The following is a 20,881-nucleotide window of genomic DNA, read 5'->3' as shown; positions in this document are numbered from 1 at the left end:
GGGCAGAGAGAGAGGGAGACACAGAATCCCAAGCAGGCTCCAGGCTCCGAGCTGTCAGCCCAGAGCCCGACGCGGGGATCGATCCCACAAACCTTGAGATGATGGCCTGAGCTGACATCAAGAGTCAGACGCTCAATCAACTGAGCCACTCGGGCGCCCCAATTCACAATGGAAGTTTGAGCCATGGATGCTTCCGCTGTGGCCTGCATCCCCATGGCAGCATGAGGAAGAGCAGGAAGGAGAGACCAAGCACTGATGTGCTCTTTGTGGGTGGAAAGGAGACACCAATGGAGCAGACGTGACTAAGGACAGGTCATTAGGGTGAATGTCTGTATAGACGAGGGGATACGGGGCATCCTCACCACACCTACGGTATTGCTGACTCTATTCCCTGGGCTGTACCTTTCACCCCATGACTTACCCTCAACTGGAAGCCAGTAGCTCTCACTGCCCTTCAAACCCCCTCCCCCCACCCCAGCCCTGAGCATCTGTCATCTTCTTTTCTGTATTTATGGGTCTGTTTCTGCTTTTTGTTTGTTTTTAGATTCGACACATAAGTGAAGTCATATGAGGTTTGTCTTTCTCTGAATTATTTCACGTAGCATTACACTCCCCAGGTCCATGTGAAATTTCTGTTCTTTTAAATCACTTAATTGGTAGTACTTCTGTTACAGAAGCCCTAAGACTAAGATATTTTTCTTTTTCGTTTTCCTGCTTCGGTGCGAGGCTTACAGGGTATAGTCCTCGGGGAGGCTTTCACTGACTGTGATTACTTTTTAAAACTATTTTATTTTATTTTATTATTTTTTTAACATTTATTTATTTTTTGGAGCGTGCAAGTGGGGGAGGAGCAAAGAGAAAGGGAGGCACAGAATCCGAGGCAGGCTCCAGGCTCCGAGCTGTCAGCACAGAGCCCGACGTGGGGCGCGAACTCACCAACCGCGAGATCATGACCTGAGCTGACGTCGGACACTCAACCAACTGAGCCACTATTTTTATTTTAAAATAAAATTTATTTTATAATTTCATCACGATAAGTGACCGTGATAAGCCTAGTAGTGGAATTGCTGGGTCATAGGTAGTTTTAAAGTTTTGAGGAACCTCCATACCGTTGTTCAGAGTGGCTGCACCAGTTTGCATTCCCACCAACAGTATAAGAGGGTCCCCTTTCTCCCCATCCTCACCAACACATGTTGTTTCTTGTTTTAGCCATTCTAACAGTTGTGAGGTGGTATCTCCATGTGCTTTTAATTTACATTTCCCTGATGAGTGATGTGAGCATCTTTTCACGCGTCTGATGGCCACCTGGATGTCTCCTACGGAAAAGTGTCTGTTCATGTCTCTGCCCATTTTTATCTTTTTAAGTTTTTGCTTTAATTCCCGTTAGTTAACACACAGTGTAATATCAATTTCAGGTGTACAATATAGTGTCTCACCACTTCCATACAACACCCGGTGCTCATCACAGCAAGTGCACTCCTTAATCCGCATCCTGTTCCCCCCAGGTCCCCCGCCCCACACACCTCCCCTCCAGTAACCATCAATTTGTCCTCTATTGTTAAGAGTGTGTTTCTTGGTTGCCTCTCTCTCTCTTTTTCCCTATGCTTCTTTTGTTTCTTTAATTCCACATATGATTGAAATCATATGGTATTTGTCTTTAACATATTTCACTTAGATAATACTCTCTTGCTCCATCTATCATAGGAAATGTCATAGCTATGTAATATTCCGTTGTGTGTGTGTGTGTGTATATGTGTATATTGTTGATATATACATTGTGTGATATATATATTGTGTATATATACATTGTTGATAATGTTTGTTCTGCCTACTTAAAAAAAATCTTTATTTATTTATTTAGGAGGGGGAGGTGGGAGGTAGAGGGAAAGAGAGAACCCCGAGCAGGCTCCATTCTGTCAGCACAGAGCCCTACGTGGTCTCACGAACCATTAGATCATGACCTGGGCCAAAATCAAGAGTTGGGACGCTTAAGGGACTGAGCCACCCAGGTGCCCCGTTCTGCCTACGTTTTAATTGGATTATCTGAGTTTTGGGTACTGAGTTGTATCAGTTCTTTATATATTTTATATAGAGGGGATTATCCGTGTTTTGGGTATCGAGTTGTATCAGTTGTTTATACATTTTATATAGAGAGGTTCTATATACACATATATGTATATATGTATATGTATATGTATATATATGTATATTGTATATGTATATACATATATATGTATATGTATATTTATGTATAAGGGTTATATATTAACCCGTTATCTGATATATCTCTTAAAAATATCTTCTCCCATTCTGTAGGTTGCCTTCTAGTTTTGTTGATGGTTCCCTTTGCTGTGCAGAAACCTTTTATTTGAGGGAGCACCAATTATTTATTTACTTATCTATTTAATTTTCTTTCCAAATGTTTATTTAAACTCTAATTTGTTAACATACAGTGTAGTAGAATTCAGTGATTCATCACATACATACAACACCCAGGGCTCATCACAAGTGCCCTCCTGAGTGCCCATCCCCCATGTCGCCCATCCCCCACCCACCTCCTTCCATCAACCCTCAGTTTATTGTATGTCATTAAGAGTCTCTTCTGGTTTGTTTCCGTCTCTCATTTTTTCCCCTTCCCATATGTTCATCTGTTTTGTTTCTTAAATTCCACACAGGAGTGAAGTCATATGGTATTTGTCTCTCTCCGACGGACTTATTTCACCTAGCATCATACCTTCTAGTTCCATCCACGTCGTTACAAATGGCCAGATTTCATTCTTTTTGATGGTTGAGTACTGTTGCCATATGTATATACACCACATCTTCTTTTCCATTCATCAGTCTATGGACATTTGGACTTTTCTTTCCCTTGCCTCAGGAGACTGATCTAGAAAGAAGTCGCTATGGCTGATGTCAGGGAAATTACTGCCTGTGTTCTTTAGGATTTTTATGGTTTCGGGTCTCATATTTAGGTCTTTAATCCACTTTGAGTTTATTTTTGTGTATGGTGTAAGAAAGGGGTCCGGGTTCGTTATTTTGCATGTGTGTATCTGAAAACCTTACTCTTCTACTCTGCATTCCCCCTTCTGAGGCGGTATTCTTCTGTACATTTGTTTGGATGGCTACTCCCAGTAAAGGCATTCTGCCCTCATTAAGGGTCTCTCCAATGCCTGAAGACAATGGGATGAGGCACCGGAGGCAGCCTCTGGCTCCTGTTCCAAGGGGGTGGCTGCACAAACCACACTGGGAATCGCTCGTCCTTCCAGGTCACGGCCCTTCCGTGCTCACCCGCAACACGAGATAACAGCTGCATGGGTTGTGACCCATGTTCTCTAAGCTGAAGACTGGAGAGAAGCTAAGAGAGCTGGAAAACTGGAAAGGAGACCCATAAGCATCTGGAGGGCAACAGCCGGGTGGAGCAAAAAATAAAAGTTGAGATTTAAGAAGAAAGATCCAGGGACAAAACTTGCCTTAGAAAGGCCCACCGGGCACGCAGCACCTGTGCCTTTGTTCTGCTGCTGTCAGAAATTCTTTGTTCTCATAGGTCCTCCCAAGACCCAGGCCCTCATCCCCCCAACCCTGGACCTGACTCAGGCTCCAGCTGGGGGACTCTGGGGTGAGAGTTGTCTCAGATGGAGCTGTGCTTGCACCCGGCTGGGCTTCCTGGAGCTGCCGGGGCACCATCATGCCTCTCGTACCCCCACCGTGTGGACCTCTGGCTGTGGAGACACGCCTCTGTCCCGCCCCAGCAGCCACCCTCGCTCCGGGCCTGGAGCACACCTCTCCCAGGACGCACTAGGCCTGGTCCCAGGTCCGTCCACATCTTGTGTGTCTGTGTGATAATCATCCTTAAAATGCCGGTACTGAGCGTCTGTTTTCCACAAACACGGGACACATTATTGTCGTCAGTATTAATGGCATTTTCTGCTTATATCTGACGGACGACGCATCCTTTCCCCAAAGGTGCCAAGTTCTTATTAAGATCTTTGTTACCAGCGTGCTTGAAGGAGATTAAATGAACTTGGGGTGTGGTTAATGTGTCCCGGGGACCCCATTAACAACCGCGACATGCCTGGGGCCTGGGGCCTGGAACCTGGCCATTTTCTTCCCCTTGTGGGCACCACAGCTACGCGGGACCCGGGAGGGGCGGGGGCGGGTCATTCTACACTTCTCGCTTCCGATGAATTGCAGGAAAACGTATCCACTTCACAGGCGGCCTCCCCACGGCCAGGGAAGCCGCTGCCAAGCCACTGCCGTCTGTACGTCTGTGCAGGGGAGCCCTAGCGGACACAGCGGAGGACCCGCAGAGCCCTCGGGAAGCTAAGGCAGGTCCTGCCCTGAGTGATCTCGTTCACTCATGGCTGAGTTTCCCGCGCTGCCGGCTCACAGCGATGACGCACTTTGAAGGGTAATGTGGGTCCTGTGTGTCAGAACACTCACCCCGGATCCAACACCAGGACCACCACGGTGCAGCTGGTTCTGAAACTGATTGTGCAAACAGCACTATATGCAAGGAGAATGATATAAAGACATGTGTTGAACCATGAGACGCCACCTCGCGTGCAGCAGAACGGCTAAAATGAACAACTCGGGAAACAACAGATGTTGGCGAGGACGCAGGCAAACGGGAGCCCTCTTGGGAAGAGGGTGGGAAGGCAAACTGGTGCAGCCGCTCTGGAACACAGTGTGGAGGTTCCTCAGAAAGCTAAAAATACAATTACCCTAAGACCCAGCAATAGCACTGTTAGGTATTTATCCAAAGGGTACAGAAGTGCTGATTTCAAGGGACACGTGCACCCCAATGTTTACAGCAGCGCTACTGACAATAGCCAGAGAATGGAAAGAACCCTGATGTGCATTGACAGACGAATGGATAAAGAAGATGTCATATATATATGTGTGTGTGTGTGTGTGTGTGTGTGTGTGTGGACTATTACTTGGCCATCAAAAAGAATGAAATCTTGAAATCTGCGATGATGTGGATGGAACTAGAGTGTATTATGCTAAGCAAAATAGTCAGAGAAGGACAAGTATCATATGATTTCACTCATATGTGGAATTTAAGAAACATGACAGATGAACAGAGGGGAAGGGAAGGAAGAATAAGAAAAAAACAGAGAGGGAGGCAAACGATAAGAGACTCTTACGTACAGAGAACACACTGAAGGTTGCCACTGGGTGTGGCATGGAAGTGATGAACCACGAAATTTTACCCCTGAAACCATTATCATACTGTAAGTTAACTAACTCAGATCCAAAAAAAAAAAAAAAAAAGAATAAAAATGTGTCCAGGAATCCAGACATTCAGAAGTGGGCACAATGGACTCTGAACTTCTAGTTCAAAGAAGAATGAAGACAGGAAGGATGATGAAGGTGTCCTGAAAAGCCAGTTCTGGAAGGCAGGAGAATAAGCGATGGGGCCTCACACAGGTGTGCCAGAGCAGCCCTTGGGGACGTGGCTGGAGGAGGCCTGGAGGCAGAGGAAGCGTTCCCTGGATGGGGAAGCGGAAGCAGAGGGCCTGGGAGGATCAGCAGAGGATGAGGAGGAGAGTGGCCATCGTGGGCCAGAATGATTCTGGAAAACCCAAACAGCGTAGCAGGGAGGGCCCTGGCCGTGGCAGGACTGGTGTGGCGTCCAGTTCGGGCTCCCTCCATGACGCAAGCAGGGGATCACGGCTGGGAGGGCGGCCGGGCAGGCTCTCATCCTGCATGACACACCTAGCAGGGCATGCCCCTGCCTCCAGCCACCGAGTCTGCCTGGAATCATGGGGGCCGTGCTCGGCCCCCAGGCACAGGCTGGCTGCCAGGGCCCCAGCCCGCCACCTTCACCTCTTGATCCACCTGTTGCCTCAGGGGCACGCGGGCTGGGTGCAGTCTCACCTCCGTGCCCTTCTCGGCAGCACTGAGCCCCGGCTCGGGATGTGGTCGTCTGCCAAGACCAGCTTCCTCGTCAGCTCCAAGGCCGCTTTCCCGGTGTTTCTTCACCTTTCTCTGATGGCTTTGCCTTTGCAGTAGACACGGCCCTGGAGGCCTAGAGCAGCCTGGTTATTCTACAGGGGAATCGATAGCCGTTCACTCATTCATGGATTCCTTTGCTCAACAACTGTCTAGTGATCACCGATTTGGTGCCAGGCATCAGGCATGAAATGGAGAAAGGACACACACACACACAATACTGTCACTGGCCTGGTGGCAATCACAACTTAGTGGGGGAGATACACAGTAAAACTCTGGATTGTGAGTAACTTGTTCTGCGAGGGTTCCGCAAGAGAAGCAAGCATTCCTTGTAAATGTTAACTTGATAAATGAGCGCACGTAACGCCAAACGACCCATGATCACGACCGAGCCAATGGCCCTTGGAATTCGCTGTGATATATGAGCGCTTTGGGAGACAAGCATGTTTCCGGAATGGATTATGCTCACAAACCAAGGTTTTGCTGCACTTGGTCGAATAACTGCTCACAAGTAACATTATCACCATGGCGCCTGTTAGGAAGGGGATTGTGCATTGAGATGGGAGGGTTGTGGAGGGAGGGACTCGGCAGCGTGCAGGGAAATATCCAGGAGGGGCAACGCTCATGCGGGCACGCGGAGGGGACATGTTACACGTCAGTTCAGTACGAGGGCGTGGACAGAGGATACAGTAGAGGGAAGCACGTGTACACATCCACTGTAGCAAGAGGCCTGGTTTATTTCAAGCTTGCAAGGGAGGCGAGTGCAGCTGGAGGAGGGGGGTGCACAGGGCAGGTCAGTGGCTCCCAGGCATCCTTGCCAAGGCTCTTCTTTATTCTGACAGCATGGACATTTCACCCAGAGGGTGGTGTTTTAGCCTACATGTGAAAAAAATATCACCCACCATAAATGTAGAAAGCAGAGGGCTGGCATCAAGATCAGACAGGGGCAGGTAGTAAGGTGGGAGCACCATAGCACAAACGCGGTCCAGGGGGAAACCGGCAAGAGATGTCAAGGGCAGACTACACCGTGGGACGGAGAGGGCCCAGAGCTCGGCTCGACACCCCCACAGTTCACAGAGCTGAGGAGGAACATTTGCCTAAAAGAAGAAACCGAGGGGAAGAAACGCCAGGGAACTGTTGAATCGAGGAATCCAGGGGATAAAAATCATTGCAAAGGAGAGGTCAGTCTGTTGGACTGAGTAGGTGGAGACTCTTGTTGGTCTCAGCCAGAGCAGTTCTGGTGGCTCTAGGGAGCCGTGTCCTGAGTGCACTCTCCCCGAGGGCAGTGGGAAGAGGGCGCTGAGCATCCGCGGGGCAGGAAAGGCTCCAGAGACTCTGGCCCGCAGGCCAGGAGGAGGCGGATGGTGGGTAGCAGGCACTGACAATGAGACAGAGCATCCCACATGCTGAAGAAGAGGACCCAGTTCCAAGAGACATGAAGAAGACCAAAAACATAAGTAGGGAAAAGTCCCCGAGAGAGGGATAGTGTATTTACACAGAGCAACACAATTCAGCTTTGAACATTTTAGACGCACACTTGAGCAGATTGTGGAAAATCACTTGCAATGTTAAATTCATTTTCTAATATATTTTATCATACATTTCATGAAATATTTTGTATGCATTTCAGACACTTCACATTCTTCCCTTTGAACTCAGTGGGTTGTGTTGTTTCTGCTTAAACCACCATTGCAATCCCTAGATAAATCGCATTGATAATAAAACCCATTATACACACTACTGAGGTCCATTTACCAGGATTTCTGTATCTGTGTTCATACGTGAAGGTGTTCTACACTTGCTTTACCTCTACTGTTGGAGAACATTTTTGTGCCAAGTTTACATGGGCATCATAAAATGGGATTGGTAGCAATTCCTTCTATATTTTCTAAAATAGTCGTATAACAGAGTTTATCTCCTTCGGTATGACTCATAAAGCCATCTGGGTCCCTGTCTTGGGGTAAGTTAATATTGGGGGTGACGACCCGTGGCTACCCATTCATTTTCTAGTCTGGTTATTGTTTTCTTGAGGCAATCTCGATCATTAATGGTTTACAAAAAATATTGTCTATTTCACCTGTCTGAAAATAAGCTACGCAAAGTATTTCATAGTATTCTCTTATACCCCATTTCTATCCGTAGATCTGCTCCGTTTTCTTGGCTAATATTGCATATTCAGGCACTCTCTGTGGAGGCTTGCTGATTTCACTAGGCTGCTTAGAGATCTCGTCTGGATCGTAAAAGTGAAGAAAACAGAAGCTCACGATACAGCGGAAAAGACCCCACTTGAGTGGGAAGTCAAGCCGGGTCTCCTGATGCTCCCTGGACTGCTAGCTTGCCCCCGTCTGTAACACTAATTCAATTCAACCCATGCGGGGCCAATGAAGTTTTCACATGACTATGTTTGGACAGAGCAAGCCCCAGTGTGAACGCGGGACAAGTTCGGTAACCGAGGACTCACCGTCACCATGATGCCCCATGAAGGTTGATCTGAAGCCTTGTTACCAATTTCTCAAGGACAAAAATCACACACCAAATAATATACCATCACAATTTGGAAACGGGTGAAATTCAGCAAGACAAAACCATACGTGTGAGGCATAAATGCCATGGCAGCTGTGTTATTCTCAACATTCCCTTATTTAAAAGAAAGTCATGCTCCTGATTGTTCTAGATGTGTCTTTTAAGCAATGAATTTTGCAAGGTTTGAGATGTACATTCAACTCAGTGGACCCCACTTTTCCTTAAAACACTCAAATGTAAAGAAAAATGTGGTAGAGTCACTGACAAAGTAGTGAAATGTCTCCTTTACAATGAGAAGCAAAAGCAAAGAAGAAAAATAACGCTTCTGACTTGTTTCAGCGAGTTGAAACCCTTTCCAGCAGGAAAAAAAAAGATCTACTAAAACTCTTATAGGAATACTCACTGTAAGTGACAAGACGATTTATTAAGTCCAAACAGAAAATGTCCATACACTTCTTTCTTCTCCTTATCTACTGGATACCACTTGACAATATCCTTATATTTATAAATGGCATCTGACCTAGAGATCTTAATATGCTACTTTAATTCTGAAAATAGTAATGATCTTAAGAACCCAGACTGCTCAAAGATAGTCACGTAATTTTGACATTACTTAGTTTACTTAACAGGTCCAAAATGGAATTCATTCTATTCTCATGCAAATGGCACAAAACTCGTTATGTGTTCCTAGAGGAGAGACTGCTGGCTATCTATCCAGTATCCATTTTCTTATATAGAATCAGAATTCTCACTTCATTTTAGGGACTCAGCTAAAACTGTAACATGATATCATATAAGCCTGAGTACGTGGGTTAGACTGCCAGGAGATCTCTTTAAATGGTGTGCTTTTTTATTCCCCCTTAATCGAATCTGTTTTTCTGCTTTGGATGTTGTGATAGCTGGTACTCCAGCAGCCATTTTGGGATATAAGGGAAATTCTAAAGATGGCAGAGCTGGGTTTTGAGGTCTGTGGAGCCACTGTGTCAGCGTCTACCAGAATAACAGGCAAATAGCCATTGCCCATTGAATATCGTTGATATGCTCCGATGCTTCCTCATCCTCACAGACCTTATCCCACTTCTCCATCTGTGATGGCCCAGCCACGTGGTAACTACTCCATGAAGTTGGTTCCTGCACCCTGGTTAGAAGGAAGCACTCCGTGTGGCCCTAGGGCAGGAGTGCTTGTTGCCGGCAGACCTCACCTTGCCTTCCCCGCATCACCGTGTGCTTCTCAAGGTCACGGACCATGTGGGTTTTTTACTTGCTGGCCTACCAACCTCACGTTTACTGTACCCACCATGTATTTATGGACACAGAACAGGCTCAATAGTATGGATCGAAAGAATGAATGTGTGTGTGAGCGCATGTGTATGTGTGTATGTGTGTGTGTGTGTGTGTGCGCGCACGCGTGCACGTAAAGGGCTCTGAATTACTCAAGTGTGTGAAACTGACTTGTAACGTACCAGCGGCATCCTGCAGCAAAACCACCACCGGGCTGAAATATTGCAACACACTGAAGGAAAGTCAGAGAGGAAAGGAAAGTCAGAGAGGAAAACACACCCAAACCAGTCTGAAAATGTCAAGTGTCTCTATCCCCCACTTAGGAGGGGGGAGTTTGTGATTAAGCTGAAGTCTTTATGTCATATTCATGAATGCCAAATAGTGGGGGAGGGTGGGTGCAGCAGCGGGGGGGGGGTGGCGGCGGGGGACGATATTTCACGAAAGGTTTTAGAATGATCGTGTTCTGCTGTTTTTCAGTTCGACATCCACTACACCAAGCCAACTATAACAGTCAGTCCCCCACTGTTTACTCTTTTAAAAATATACTCCTTGTTTGCTTTCTCCAATCCTGATTTTGGGTGAGGGTTTTTATCTATCCTGTGTTCAAATATCCGGGTGAAGATAAGCCACACGATAAAAGATAGGTTGCTGGAACCGGGGTAATCACTACGATCTCTGCCTTATGAAGTACCATCCTCAGAATGCTTCCAAAAGAAGGAAGTTGGTTTAAAAGTCTCAGTTGTGTGACCGTAAGCCCAAAGGTCTTAAGACAAATGTCTAGCTGCGAAGGTGTAAAATATCCGCATGACTTATACATGCGGTGACATTTTCAACACTAACATAAGATCTGACCTTTTGTGTCCAGTCTTCTGGGGTATGGAGCTCGCACATACAAGTTTCTTTTCTCTTCCTGTTGACTGTTCGAAGGCCTACTGGGAAGCACCACCTCCAAGAAAACGGCAGCTCAAAGAATCCCCGAGAGCGGAACGTTGCAGACTCAATCAAATGTTAACCTTTTCAAGCTTTAAAAGATCTAGAGTGGATGCATTTCCCCCTTAGCTTTTTAAACTGGATCCCCTAACATGCAAAGAAATACACAACTTCGTTCCAAGAATCGGGCGACGCAAAAGCGCACCTCATTTATTCACTACAGTAGAACCATGTTCCCGGGTCTTGGGCTTTATTGATCAATTCAACAACACTCATAACAAAGGATTACATCCTACACTTTGACAATGAGACTGTGTTAGAACGGGGGGGGGGGGGGTGGCATCCTAAAACCCTAAATTGCAACTTCTTTAGGAAAGCGTGATTCATGTGATTCATGTGAAACTGAAATCATTCGAACAAAAACTCTCTGTGATTGGCTGAATCCTGACAAGTTAAAAAGATCTCTAGTAGCGAATGGTATCAGGAAAAGACAGATTTTAGTGAAATCCTGCGTCTGGAAAGAAAAGGGACAGGAATCTCACAAGCTTTGGGCCCCAAGCTACTATTACTCAAAACTTTAATTGGATAAGGTCAAACTTTCAAATGAAATGAATGCAGCTGTCCATGGAGATTTGAGAAAAAATGTTATTCAAAGAAGGTTGAGAAACATCTCAAAACTCAGAAACGCCTGGCAAGAAACCATTTTCAGGGACGGACACACTCACTTCACGCTTGTTGCCATCAGATGCAGAATGTCAACCCACCGTGGCCCTCTGGAGCCACTTCGCGGGACTTTGTATCTGAAGAGACTAGGGCAGTAACTCCGAGAATGGCTTAGTTGGTAGAAAATTTTCAAGTGTTTGGAAGGTAATGTTTATTTATTACGTATCGTACTAATTTTCCTGGCAAAATGAGAAGGTAACTAGACAGTGTGCGTCATTGATTTTAAAACTGAGAGAATGCCAGGAGGTATTAAGAAAATTAAGAAATTAAGAAAAACAGAATACATCCACATTATATTGCTTTCCGTACCTCCCTATATTTAAAATCTGCACAACTCTGGTAAAACTGTTATAAATGGCAGAGAGTACCCAGTTCAATTTACTCAATTTTGCTAAAGGGCTCACTAAAAAGCTCCTGAATTCTGATGTCTTTTAAAAAAAGCAGCTTTTGTATGGAAAAAAAATGGCAATTTTCACATGTCCTACCATAGAACATCCAGTATTACAAAAAAAAATGGTATTTAAATCCTTGAATTTTTATTTAGACACATGTCAGCGTATCTAGTAAAATGGGGCAAAAATGGAAAATAGCCTGAGCTACTATTTCCTAAACAAATCAGTCGGGAAAGTTACTAGCCTTGGCCGCCTCAGTTTCCTTAAAGGTACAGTGAAATGTTCGGAACGGCTGATCTCTGGCAGAGCCTTTCCAGCTCCAAGATGTCTCAGTCGGGACTCGAGGGTCCCTCGTGCCCCCGTCACCAAGAAGCCGGCCCCTCCTTGGCTTGACAAACCATGCAGGGGGATGCCCTAAAAGTCTACAGAAACCAATCTTTGAGGTGGCTGGTTATCAGTTAGTTTCAAAAAGGAAATGAGAAAGTATGGATTTGACCAGCAGGAGCCAGACTCCCAGCACCTCCGGGGCGCTCAGGCTCCTGTGATCCTCCAGGATGACTTGTTAACCAAAGACAAGGTATTATTCCTCTTAGAAACGTCTCCTTTCATGCTTAGATAGGCAGGTGATCGGGCTGGTGACAGCCGGTGGATGGAGCCCGGGTACACGGTGAAGCTTTCTGTTGCTCGGTAACAAAATTAATAAATACCTGACAAAAGGATGAAAACCATCGTTAACGTGTAAGAACACTAGACCTTCTCTTCTCAACTATTAGACGAAGGGGCACCTTAAAGCACAGCCCCACTTGCCCCCCAAACCACAAGCCACTCATTCATACCACCCGCCTAGAAACCACCATAAGCAGGTAAGTCCTTTGAGGACAATTATTAGATGGCCTGGAAATTCTGGATGCCTCAAGCGCGGCTTGAGAAAGAAGCTGTGATTTAATTCTACATGCTGGCACTCAGTAAAGCAAGCACTTTGCTTCCCAAAGTCCACTAAGGATCACTTACAGCAGAGTCCCCTTAGACGTTCGGGGGGGGGGGGGCAAGCAAAACGAAGAAGGGAAGGTTAGCAGGGCACGATCTCCCCAGTGAACACCCACTCTGCTTGTCTACAAACCGGAGCCCTGCTAAATACGTACCTTTTTTTTTTTTTAAGTTTATTTATTTTGAGAGGAGAGACAGAGACAACACAAGTGGGGGAGGGGCAGAGAGAGAGGGAGAGAGAGGAACTCAGGCTGGCTCAGCACTGTCAGGGCAGAGCCTGATGTGGGGCTCCAACCCAGCAAGCCGTGAGATCATGACCTGAGCTGAAGTTGGATGCTCAACCGACTGAGCACCCCCCCCAGGGGCCCCCTAAATATGTACCTAAGTGGACAGCTGACAAGAAACAAACCATCCTGTGTTGTAAAACCAGTGAGTAATTTAAAGAAAGAATGACCTCAAGAAGTAATCTGGCTACTTTTAAAATCAGCTGCAGGGGTAGGGGTGGGGGGTGCCTGGGTGGCTCATAAGCATCTGACTTCGGCTCAGGTCACGATCTCGAGGTTTGTGAGTTCGAGCCCTGCGTCGGGCTCTGTGCTGACAGCGCAGACCCTGGAGCCTGTTTTGGATTCTGTGTCTCCCTCTCTCCGCCCCTGCCCCACTCGTGCTCTGTCGTCTTTCTCTCTCAAAAATAAATAAATGTTAAAAAAAAATAATTAAAATCAGCTGGGAAGGCCTCAAGCAGGTACCAAAATGCAACCCGCCGATGCGTTCAAGATACAATACCTGTTCCAAAGTGGTTTGGTTGATGGAGTAACGTTGGATGCTCAGGAAGGTCTTATTGCCTTCCAGAACCCTGAACAGGTCGGCCAAGCACTCCCACTGCTTCGGCACGTGGTATTCCAGTAGGTTAAGACGCTGCCCCTAAAAGCCAAAAGCAAACCGCAAACCATATCACACGACTGGCCGCCGTCACACAAAGTCGATCACAGGATATTTAACTGCTAAGTAAATGACATTTTTTTTAAACCACACACCCAAATACCGGCTGGGGTGTGGGTCCGTTCCGGGTCCCCAGTGCGTGCGTACTGACGACTGATTCTGAGGCAGAGCAAGTGGGTGGTCCCCCTCAAGACTGAGTCGCCGATCTGCCCCTTATATGCCCCCCCAACATGACATAAGGGGGGGAAGAGCGCTCCAGAGGTGAGGGGGTACGGAGCACTAGCTGAGAAGGAGGACGTAACTGTTGAGTAAGGAGATGCACGGAGGACCTGAACTTGGCTGGGACGTGAGGAGAGATCCCTGTGGCCCTCACCATTAGCTGGAGGAGCAGCTCTTGGTAGGAGAGCAAACCTTCCGACCCCTGTCGGCACACGTGCAGAGCAGGGTAACAGCACATGTGTCCTCGGGCTTTTGGGGCCATTCGTGAGCACGAACCACCGGCCTTGTACAGCATGCTTATTGATGGATTTCGCTCGGTGGCTCTTGTGGAAATAGACGGGTGACAGCTATTTTATAGACCAGAACCTATTAGAATTTATGACAAACAAGGACCACACAGCTATCCAAGGTATTCTACACACACGGCGCTTCTAAATTGCTACTGTGCGTAGGAATCACCGGGTCACGTCCTCAGATGCCGATCTGGATTTGGTTGGTTGGGGCTTGGGATCCTGCAGATCCCACCAGCTCCCAGGTGACAAAGACACTGCTGGTTCAGGGATCACTTGGCATCACGTTAGCGGAGGATTACGATCCACGCACCGTGCACCCCTCGTGAAAATAGTGCTGAAACCACCAAGCCTCTAAACCCAGCAGCAAATGCCTGGAAGAAATTCCTTTCTGCAATCTTTCCTTCCTGGACGAAACATGACTGGGCCCATGGGTAACGGGCCTACGAAACCACAGTTCACTCTGGGAGACCCAACAAAGTGGCCGGACGGGCTCATCATCCTTCACAATGATCAAGCAACATGCACTCACCCTTTGCTATTTTCAGTGGGGAAGGGAGGAGCCTATGTTTTGCAACGAGGCTAAGACAATAGGCGAGGACTCGTAATGGCATGGAATTAAAACAGGGAACAAGGTAAATGTGCTTATAAGATTCCTTTTTAAAAAAATTTTTTTTAATGTTTATTTATTTTTGAGAGAGAGAGAGATAGAGTGAGAGCAGGGGAGGGGCAGAGAGAGAGGGAGACACAGAACCCAAAATAGGCTCCAGGCTCTGAGCTGTCAGCACAGAGCCCAACATGGGGCTTGAACACATGAACAGTGAGATCATGACCTGAGCTGAAGTTGGATGCTCAAATGACTGAGCCACCCAGACGCCCCTTCTCAGATTTCTTGTGCTCAAAACAAAGAAGTCATATAGAATATCAGCACTACCTTAAACTGGATCCCTGGAAAATGGAGCTTCAAGCAGTCAGAAACCACACTGTGTGGACTGGTTTCCTTACAGAGCCAAATCTTGACTGTATAGCCATCACCAAACCTGAAAGTTAAACGAAATTAAAATACGGTTACAGCTCTTTGGACGTAAGATGGGCAACTTCCAAGTTCATTTCTGCAGGGCTCCAGAAAAGAAAGTCAGTATGCCAGATCAATGGGAGATTTTGGATCTTCAAATATACAATAGTCAGAAGTTAATTATAACTCAGTGATGCCGTTTTCTGTACTCCACTGACACAGACACGGATTGATCTTGAAAAACAAAACCAGCAAGCCCTGGAATCAATGCTTATTCAGTAAAAGAGGGAAGCTGAACGCGGACTGAAAGCAGAGTGATGAGCTCGAGAAATCGGAGCCAGGACGAAGACCAGTCCTGATATACACTGCTGCCCCAGGTCCGCGGTGATTAAGTGGGGGGGGGGGGGGGGGCGGAAGGAGACAGGGAGCACCCAAGCAGTCAGCAGGGCGATCGCTTCTTCATCCCATAAAACAACCCTCCCAAGCATCTCCTGACCCAGCAGGTGCGGTCACTGCAGGATGTTGCTGCCTGGGAGGTCCGGTTCCCAACGCCGAGGAGCTGTGGCCGGGCGACCACACGTGTGGTGACAGCCACACTGCAGAGCGATCTCTGAGGGTCACCTCCAGGAATTTATGGGGCTTCCAAAAATAGGTTTGTGATTCCACCACCCTATCCCAGGCGCCTCGCGTGGTGCTGGGCACATAACAGCATCTCAGTAAAGATCCATGAATACACCATGAGGACAGCAGATCTGTCGATTTTGTTCACAAACAGATTAATCCCAAGTACCCAGAACTAATAACGATGAGTTGAGTGAATGAACGAATGAATGAATGAATGAATGAACCAAATGGCATGCCCAGACCTTTACAAGCACCTTCATTTACTTAAATGCAACACAAAATTTAAGTAAATTTGTCGTGAGGTTGACCCCAAGATGCTTACGGTCAAATCATTTTTCAGGTGCATCCGTCTGGTGCAGAAGGAGCCCCAAGATAATGTGACTCTGCTCAGGGACACGGAGCACCCGAGATCCTAATCCGGGTTCTGATTTCCTGCTCCTGCCCTGACTTTAAATTTCCCCCGAGATGTGAGCCTGGCCCCAACCTCCCCCACCATCCAGGGCTGATGGTCTGGAGTCCACCCACTCATGGCTGAGAGACCGTAGAGGACTCTGATGAAACAGAAATGAAAGCAGGCAGAGAAACACCACTGGCCCGTCTCCTGAGCTGCCCCGGAGCCTTCGTGAAGGCTCGCGCTGGGTCAGTGCCGGAGCGTGTGTCCTGGCTGCTCCCATGCTCGGGAGCAGGGCTCACCTGCTGTGTGGCCCGCTCACCCGGCTCCTCCAACCCGCCTTCATCACAGCCTCCCAAGTGGGGGTGTGTTTCCACATCTCACGTGGGGAATCGTGTCCACGCAGGAAGTCATATCTTGGGGGCACGGCGGAGGACAGGTGTGCTTCTGGTCTGCTCGTCGTTCTGAGTCTGACGGTGTGTGTGCCATTGACGCCGAGCCCCGGTGGCCAGCCGGGTTAGAACACATCCCCTCCCTCCACGTCCCAGATGTGGGACCCGGGCATCACATCTTCACGTCGGGGAAGGGGTAACACCACCAGCTGCCTGTTAAGGGTGTCAGGGGACTGAATGATTTTCTCGGAAACCACCCGGGACGGCGTCTGGCACTGAGCAAGTTAAGTAAATACATACCCAGTGAAATTTAGTTTCTGCCAAGGACGGGACCCAAATGGAAGAACACTGGCTTTGGCGTCAAGGACCTCACGTGTATTCGGGAAACACAGATGAACCCATTAGAACACGGATAGGAAGCGCGCAGGACATAAAGCACAAAGGTGGGAGGGGACAGTGCACACAGATGACATCACTCCTCCAGGTACGTGGGGATCCATGCACCATCAGCCGAAACCGCATCTCTGCGGTCACGTTTTGCTAGCGCATTTGGAAAAACCCATGCTAAATTCTCACTATAAACATACACGTTGATATTCAAAAATCTTTCAGATGAGGTTTCCTTTGAACTAAGTCACTTCCAACTTTACTCCAGACGATCTGAATTACAACGCTCTTTACTGAAAAAAAAAAAAAAACAAAAAAACAAAACAAAACAAAAAAAACGCTTCACAAGAAAACGTTCCTGAAAGAGGCTGGCGAGCATCTGAGGATGTCTCTGGGGTAGTCAACAAGACTTCGGGGCAGAAGATTATAGAATTCATTTATGATGCAAGAATCTAATTTATGTCAGCTTCACTTTCTCATTTCTGCCTAGAACCTACACGTTTATGCCAATGAGCCAAACTCAGAAGGGATTTGTTTGATTCGGGCGCTTTCTAGTCTGAAGGCTTTCAGAGCAGCACCTGTCCTTCGTTTACCTATCCCGTCATTGGTCTAACACGCCTGAACGACCCACCAGGTCCACATCAGGGAAACGTACTCCGTGTGCTCTTCCAACCTCCGTGTTTACGGAACAGGACAGGGGGCATTTCCTCTCTGTAAAATGTGGAATTGGGAGGCCCAAAGAGGTCTGGAGACTACACTGTCAGCTTTTTCTGGCAGAGATGGGACACTCTAGCCGTCCTACTCCAAAACTGTGTCTCTTTGTCATAGCTGCCCCTTTTGTTTCAACCAGTTAATTCTGGTTCAGAAAACACTCCAATCACCGCCCATGCCAATCAGGATGGTCGCAAGGAGGGTAGATCCGAGGTATTTGCACGAAGAGAGCCTCTGACTAATAAATCAGTAGCAGCACCTGGTGGGCAACCCCAGCAACCGTTCCGGGGCGGGGGGAGGGGGGGGCGTGGTCTTGGCAAAGAGCCCCCACAGGCTTCTGAGTTTACAGGCAAGATTGGGTTGCTGACACAGCTTCACAATAAAGAGCAGTTGGACCCGCATCACATCTCTCTCCAGGAAGATCCCTCTCTACGGCCAGGGTGTCACTTTCCTAAATGACAGCCTGCAGACCCAGCTTTCAGAGCCTGGACCAAAGCTGCCACGGGGAACGGCCAGCAGAAGGGCCTGTGCCAGCCTCAAGGCCGAGGTCTCCCATTCAAAGCCAAACTCAGTCCACCGGATTCTCTGTGATGTGACGGGTGCCTTCCTCTGTGACCCACACCAGCTCACCCTTCCTCCGGGCACTGAACGCACGTATTCACTGCTCAGAGCGCGAGACCTGCTCGGGGCGTGGGGGCTTTGTGGGGAAGGCCTTGCTGAGCTGTCGGGGAACCGGGACGCCCTCCCCTTGTGCCCCCAGGTATGCGGAGCCTCCTTCTAACGCCTTGGCTGTCACGGGAGAGCTGCTGGAAGCCAGGAATCTTCTTCCCGGGAGCACAGGTCCTACTGATGAGATAATGATGCAGTCTGATGCAGTCACAACCACATTCCCTTCTTCACTGGATAGCAAAATGTTCCACGTGGTTCTAGAACTTTTTCCTTCTTCCAGGAATAACTGAGGGGCGTCACTGGAAAGCAGGACGCAAGAGCCACATCTGCAGGAGGGATGAACAGGCGGGATCATCTCCGGGCGACAGTGTTTCGCCCGACAAGCAGGCAACGTAGCTTGTCGTGTGTACAGGGCGGGGGGCGGGGGGGGGTGAGGTCACATTGTAAGACCTGCTCACTCGTCTGGCCTCCTGCCCATCCCCCTTGTCTCTGAACCTCCTCCTTCATGTCACAGATGTCCCGGAATCAAGGTGGCTTTTGAAAGCTGACAACGTTATGGGTGATTTTCTACATCTCTCTGACTTAACAAACAGGCATCTCCTTCTTGTTTTCCTTTTCATTTCGGAAGAGAAAGTGGGAATACAAATGTGGCCATTAGCCACGCCGCTGAAATCCCGACACCACAATTTCCATTCTGAGTAACAGGAGACAACTTCCACTTGAGGCAGAAGGATCCAAAAAGGTTCTTCATTGTTGAAATGGGTCACTGATGGGATTTTCTGATTCTGAACAGAACCACAAAAGTTCCTAACCAGGTAATAATCCTCCTGCATGAAAGCAGAGGTCTAGGCGTGGCTGGGTGGTTCAGTTTGTTGAGCACCTGACTCTTGGTTTCGGCTCAGGTCATGAAACCGGGGTCATGAGTTCCAGCCCTGCGTGGGGCTCCGTGCTGAGAGCACAGAGCCTGCTTGGGATTCTCTCTCTCCTTCTCTCCCTCTCTCCCTCCCCTTCCCCAACTCATACTCTCTCTCTCTCTCTCTCTCTCTCTCTCTCTCTCTCTCAAAATAAGTAAGTAAACTTAAAAAAAGAAAAGCAAAGGTCTGTAAGACAACTACAAAAATTATTTCAGGGAGCAGGCTGGGTCACTTTCCAAACAGCATTTTCTTTCTGTGTTTCCCAAAGCCACCGTAGCAATCAGAAAACACACAGAAGACAAAGAAGGAGGTCAGGCGGTCTTATCATTCATAGGACTCTGGGCACAGCCCCCCGTAAATTTCCAGAAGATAGCACAGACACTAAAAGGAAAATCCTATGAAGTGGCACGTGTTCCTAAAGAAAAAAAAAAAATCCAACGCTTGATTACCTAAGAGAATGGCATTTCTGCGGGTCGGGTGCGCATCCATCCAGGGTGGCGTAAGAGCCAGAAGGGAAAGGGAAACATAGCTGGCGCCGATGTTCTGCCACATCAGACATCATAATGTGGCCGACGCTGGGGATGTCGCTGCTGCGGAGGGCCACCAGGCTGGTCTCACGCCACGGGCGCCCGACAGGCAGTGGGAGCAAAGGCGGCCACGCTCGTCCTGGGTCTTCTCCATGAGGTCACCGACGTCATTGAGCCAACACCCCGTGGAGGCAGACGGGGCGGCTGACTCCCCGGCTTGATGAGCGTCGCCGGAGAGAAGCTCCGAGGACTTGGCGGGGGAGACGCGGACGAGGAAGACGACACCGCCACTCACACGACGACGAGCCTTCACAGCCAGACGCCGCCCGGCCACCCCCCTGCAAACACCCCGGCTTCGTGGAGCATCTCAGTGGAGGGGAGGGTTCTTGCCGGCACAGAAGCAAACTCTTCTCTCCCCGTGGAGGTGATGGCCCTTTCGGAAGGTGCGATGAAAGCTCTTCTGCGTTCAGGTTCTACCGACTCTAGTCGGACCCCACGCAGCAGAGACTTTAAAGCAATTAATAGGAGGGGCGCCTGGGGGGCTCAGTCGGTGAAGTGTCTGACTCTTGATTTCGGCCCGGACCATGATCTTACAGTTCGTGAGTTCGAGCCCCACGCTGGGTTCAGCGTTGACAGTGCAGAGCCTGCTTGGGATTCTGTCTCCCTCCCTGTCTCTCCCCTGCTCGTTCCCTCTCTCCCACTCTCCCTCCCCCCAACTCTCAAGATAAATAAATACACCTTAAAAAACAACAAAAAGATAATAATAGAGTAATAAGAAAAATGAATGGTTCTCTTAGCAGACGGGAATTGCTTTTAGGTGCAGCCCCCCCTCCCCTTGTTGAGAAGACACTTCGATAAGGCAGATTAGAGCAAAAGTCTCTGGGCCTGAATGTGGCTGAGACGTTCCTGCTGGACCCCAGGTGGGCACGTGTGGGCAGCCCGGGGAGGCAAGAGAACAAGGAAAAGGGAATTCGGGCTGGGCCAGGTGGATGGAAAGCTCTGAGGCCACCTC

General features: G+C 48.3%; 1 protein-coding gene across 1 annotated transcript in view; it reads right to left on the bottom strand.

Moving 5' to 3' along the window:
• Window positions 1-10,864: 10,864 nt before the first annotated feature.
• The window catches only part of LOC122487661 (ATP-binding cassette sub-family A member 13-like), a 45,814-nt gene continuing 35,797 nt past the window's right edge, over window positions 10,865-20,881 (bottom strand). Inside the window, exons 5-7 of the mRNA XM_043588437.1 lie at window positions 15,174-15,279; window positions 13,575-13,712; window positions 10,865-12,511 (exon numbers count right to left, since the gene is read on the bottom strand). Coding sequence (XP_043444372.1) covers window positions 12,416-12,511; window positions 13,575-13,712; window positions 15,174-15,279 — 340 coding nt within the window. The 3' untranslated portion in view covers window positions 10,865-12,415. The remainder of the gene's footprint in view (window positions 12,512-13,574; window positions 13,713-15,173; window positions 15,280-20,881) is intronic.

This window comes from Prionailurus bengalensis, chromosome A2 (assembly GCF_016509475.1).
Source record: "Prionailurus bengalensis isolate Pbe53 chromosome A2, Fcat_Pben_1.1_paternal_pri, whole genome shotgun sequence".
Lineage (NCBI taxonomy): Eukaryota > Metazoa > Chordata > Mammalia > Carnivora > Felidae > Prionailurus > Prionailurus bengalensis.
This window is presented reverse-complemented; position numbering and strand designations above follow the sequence as displayed.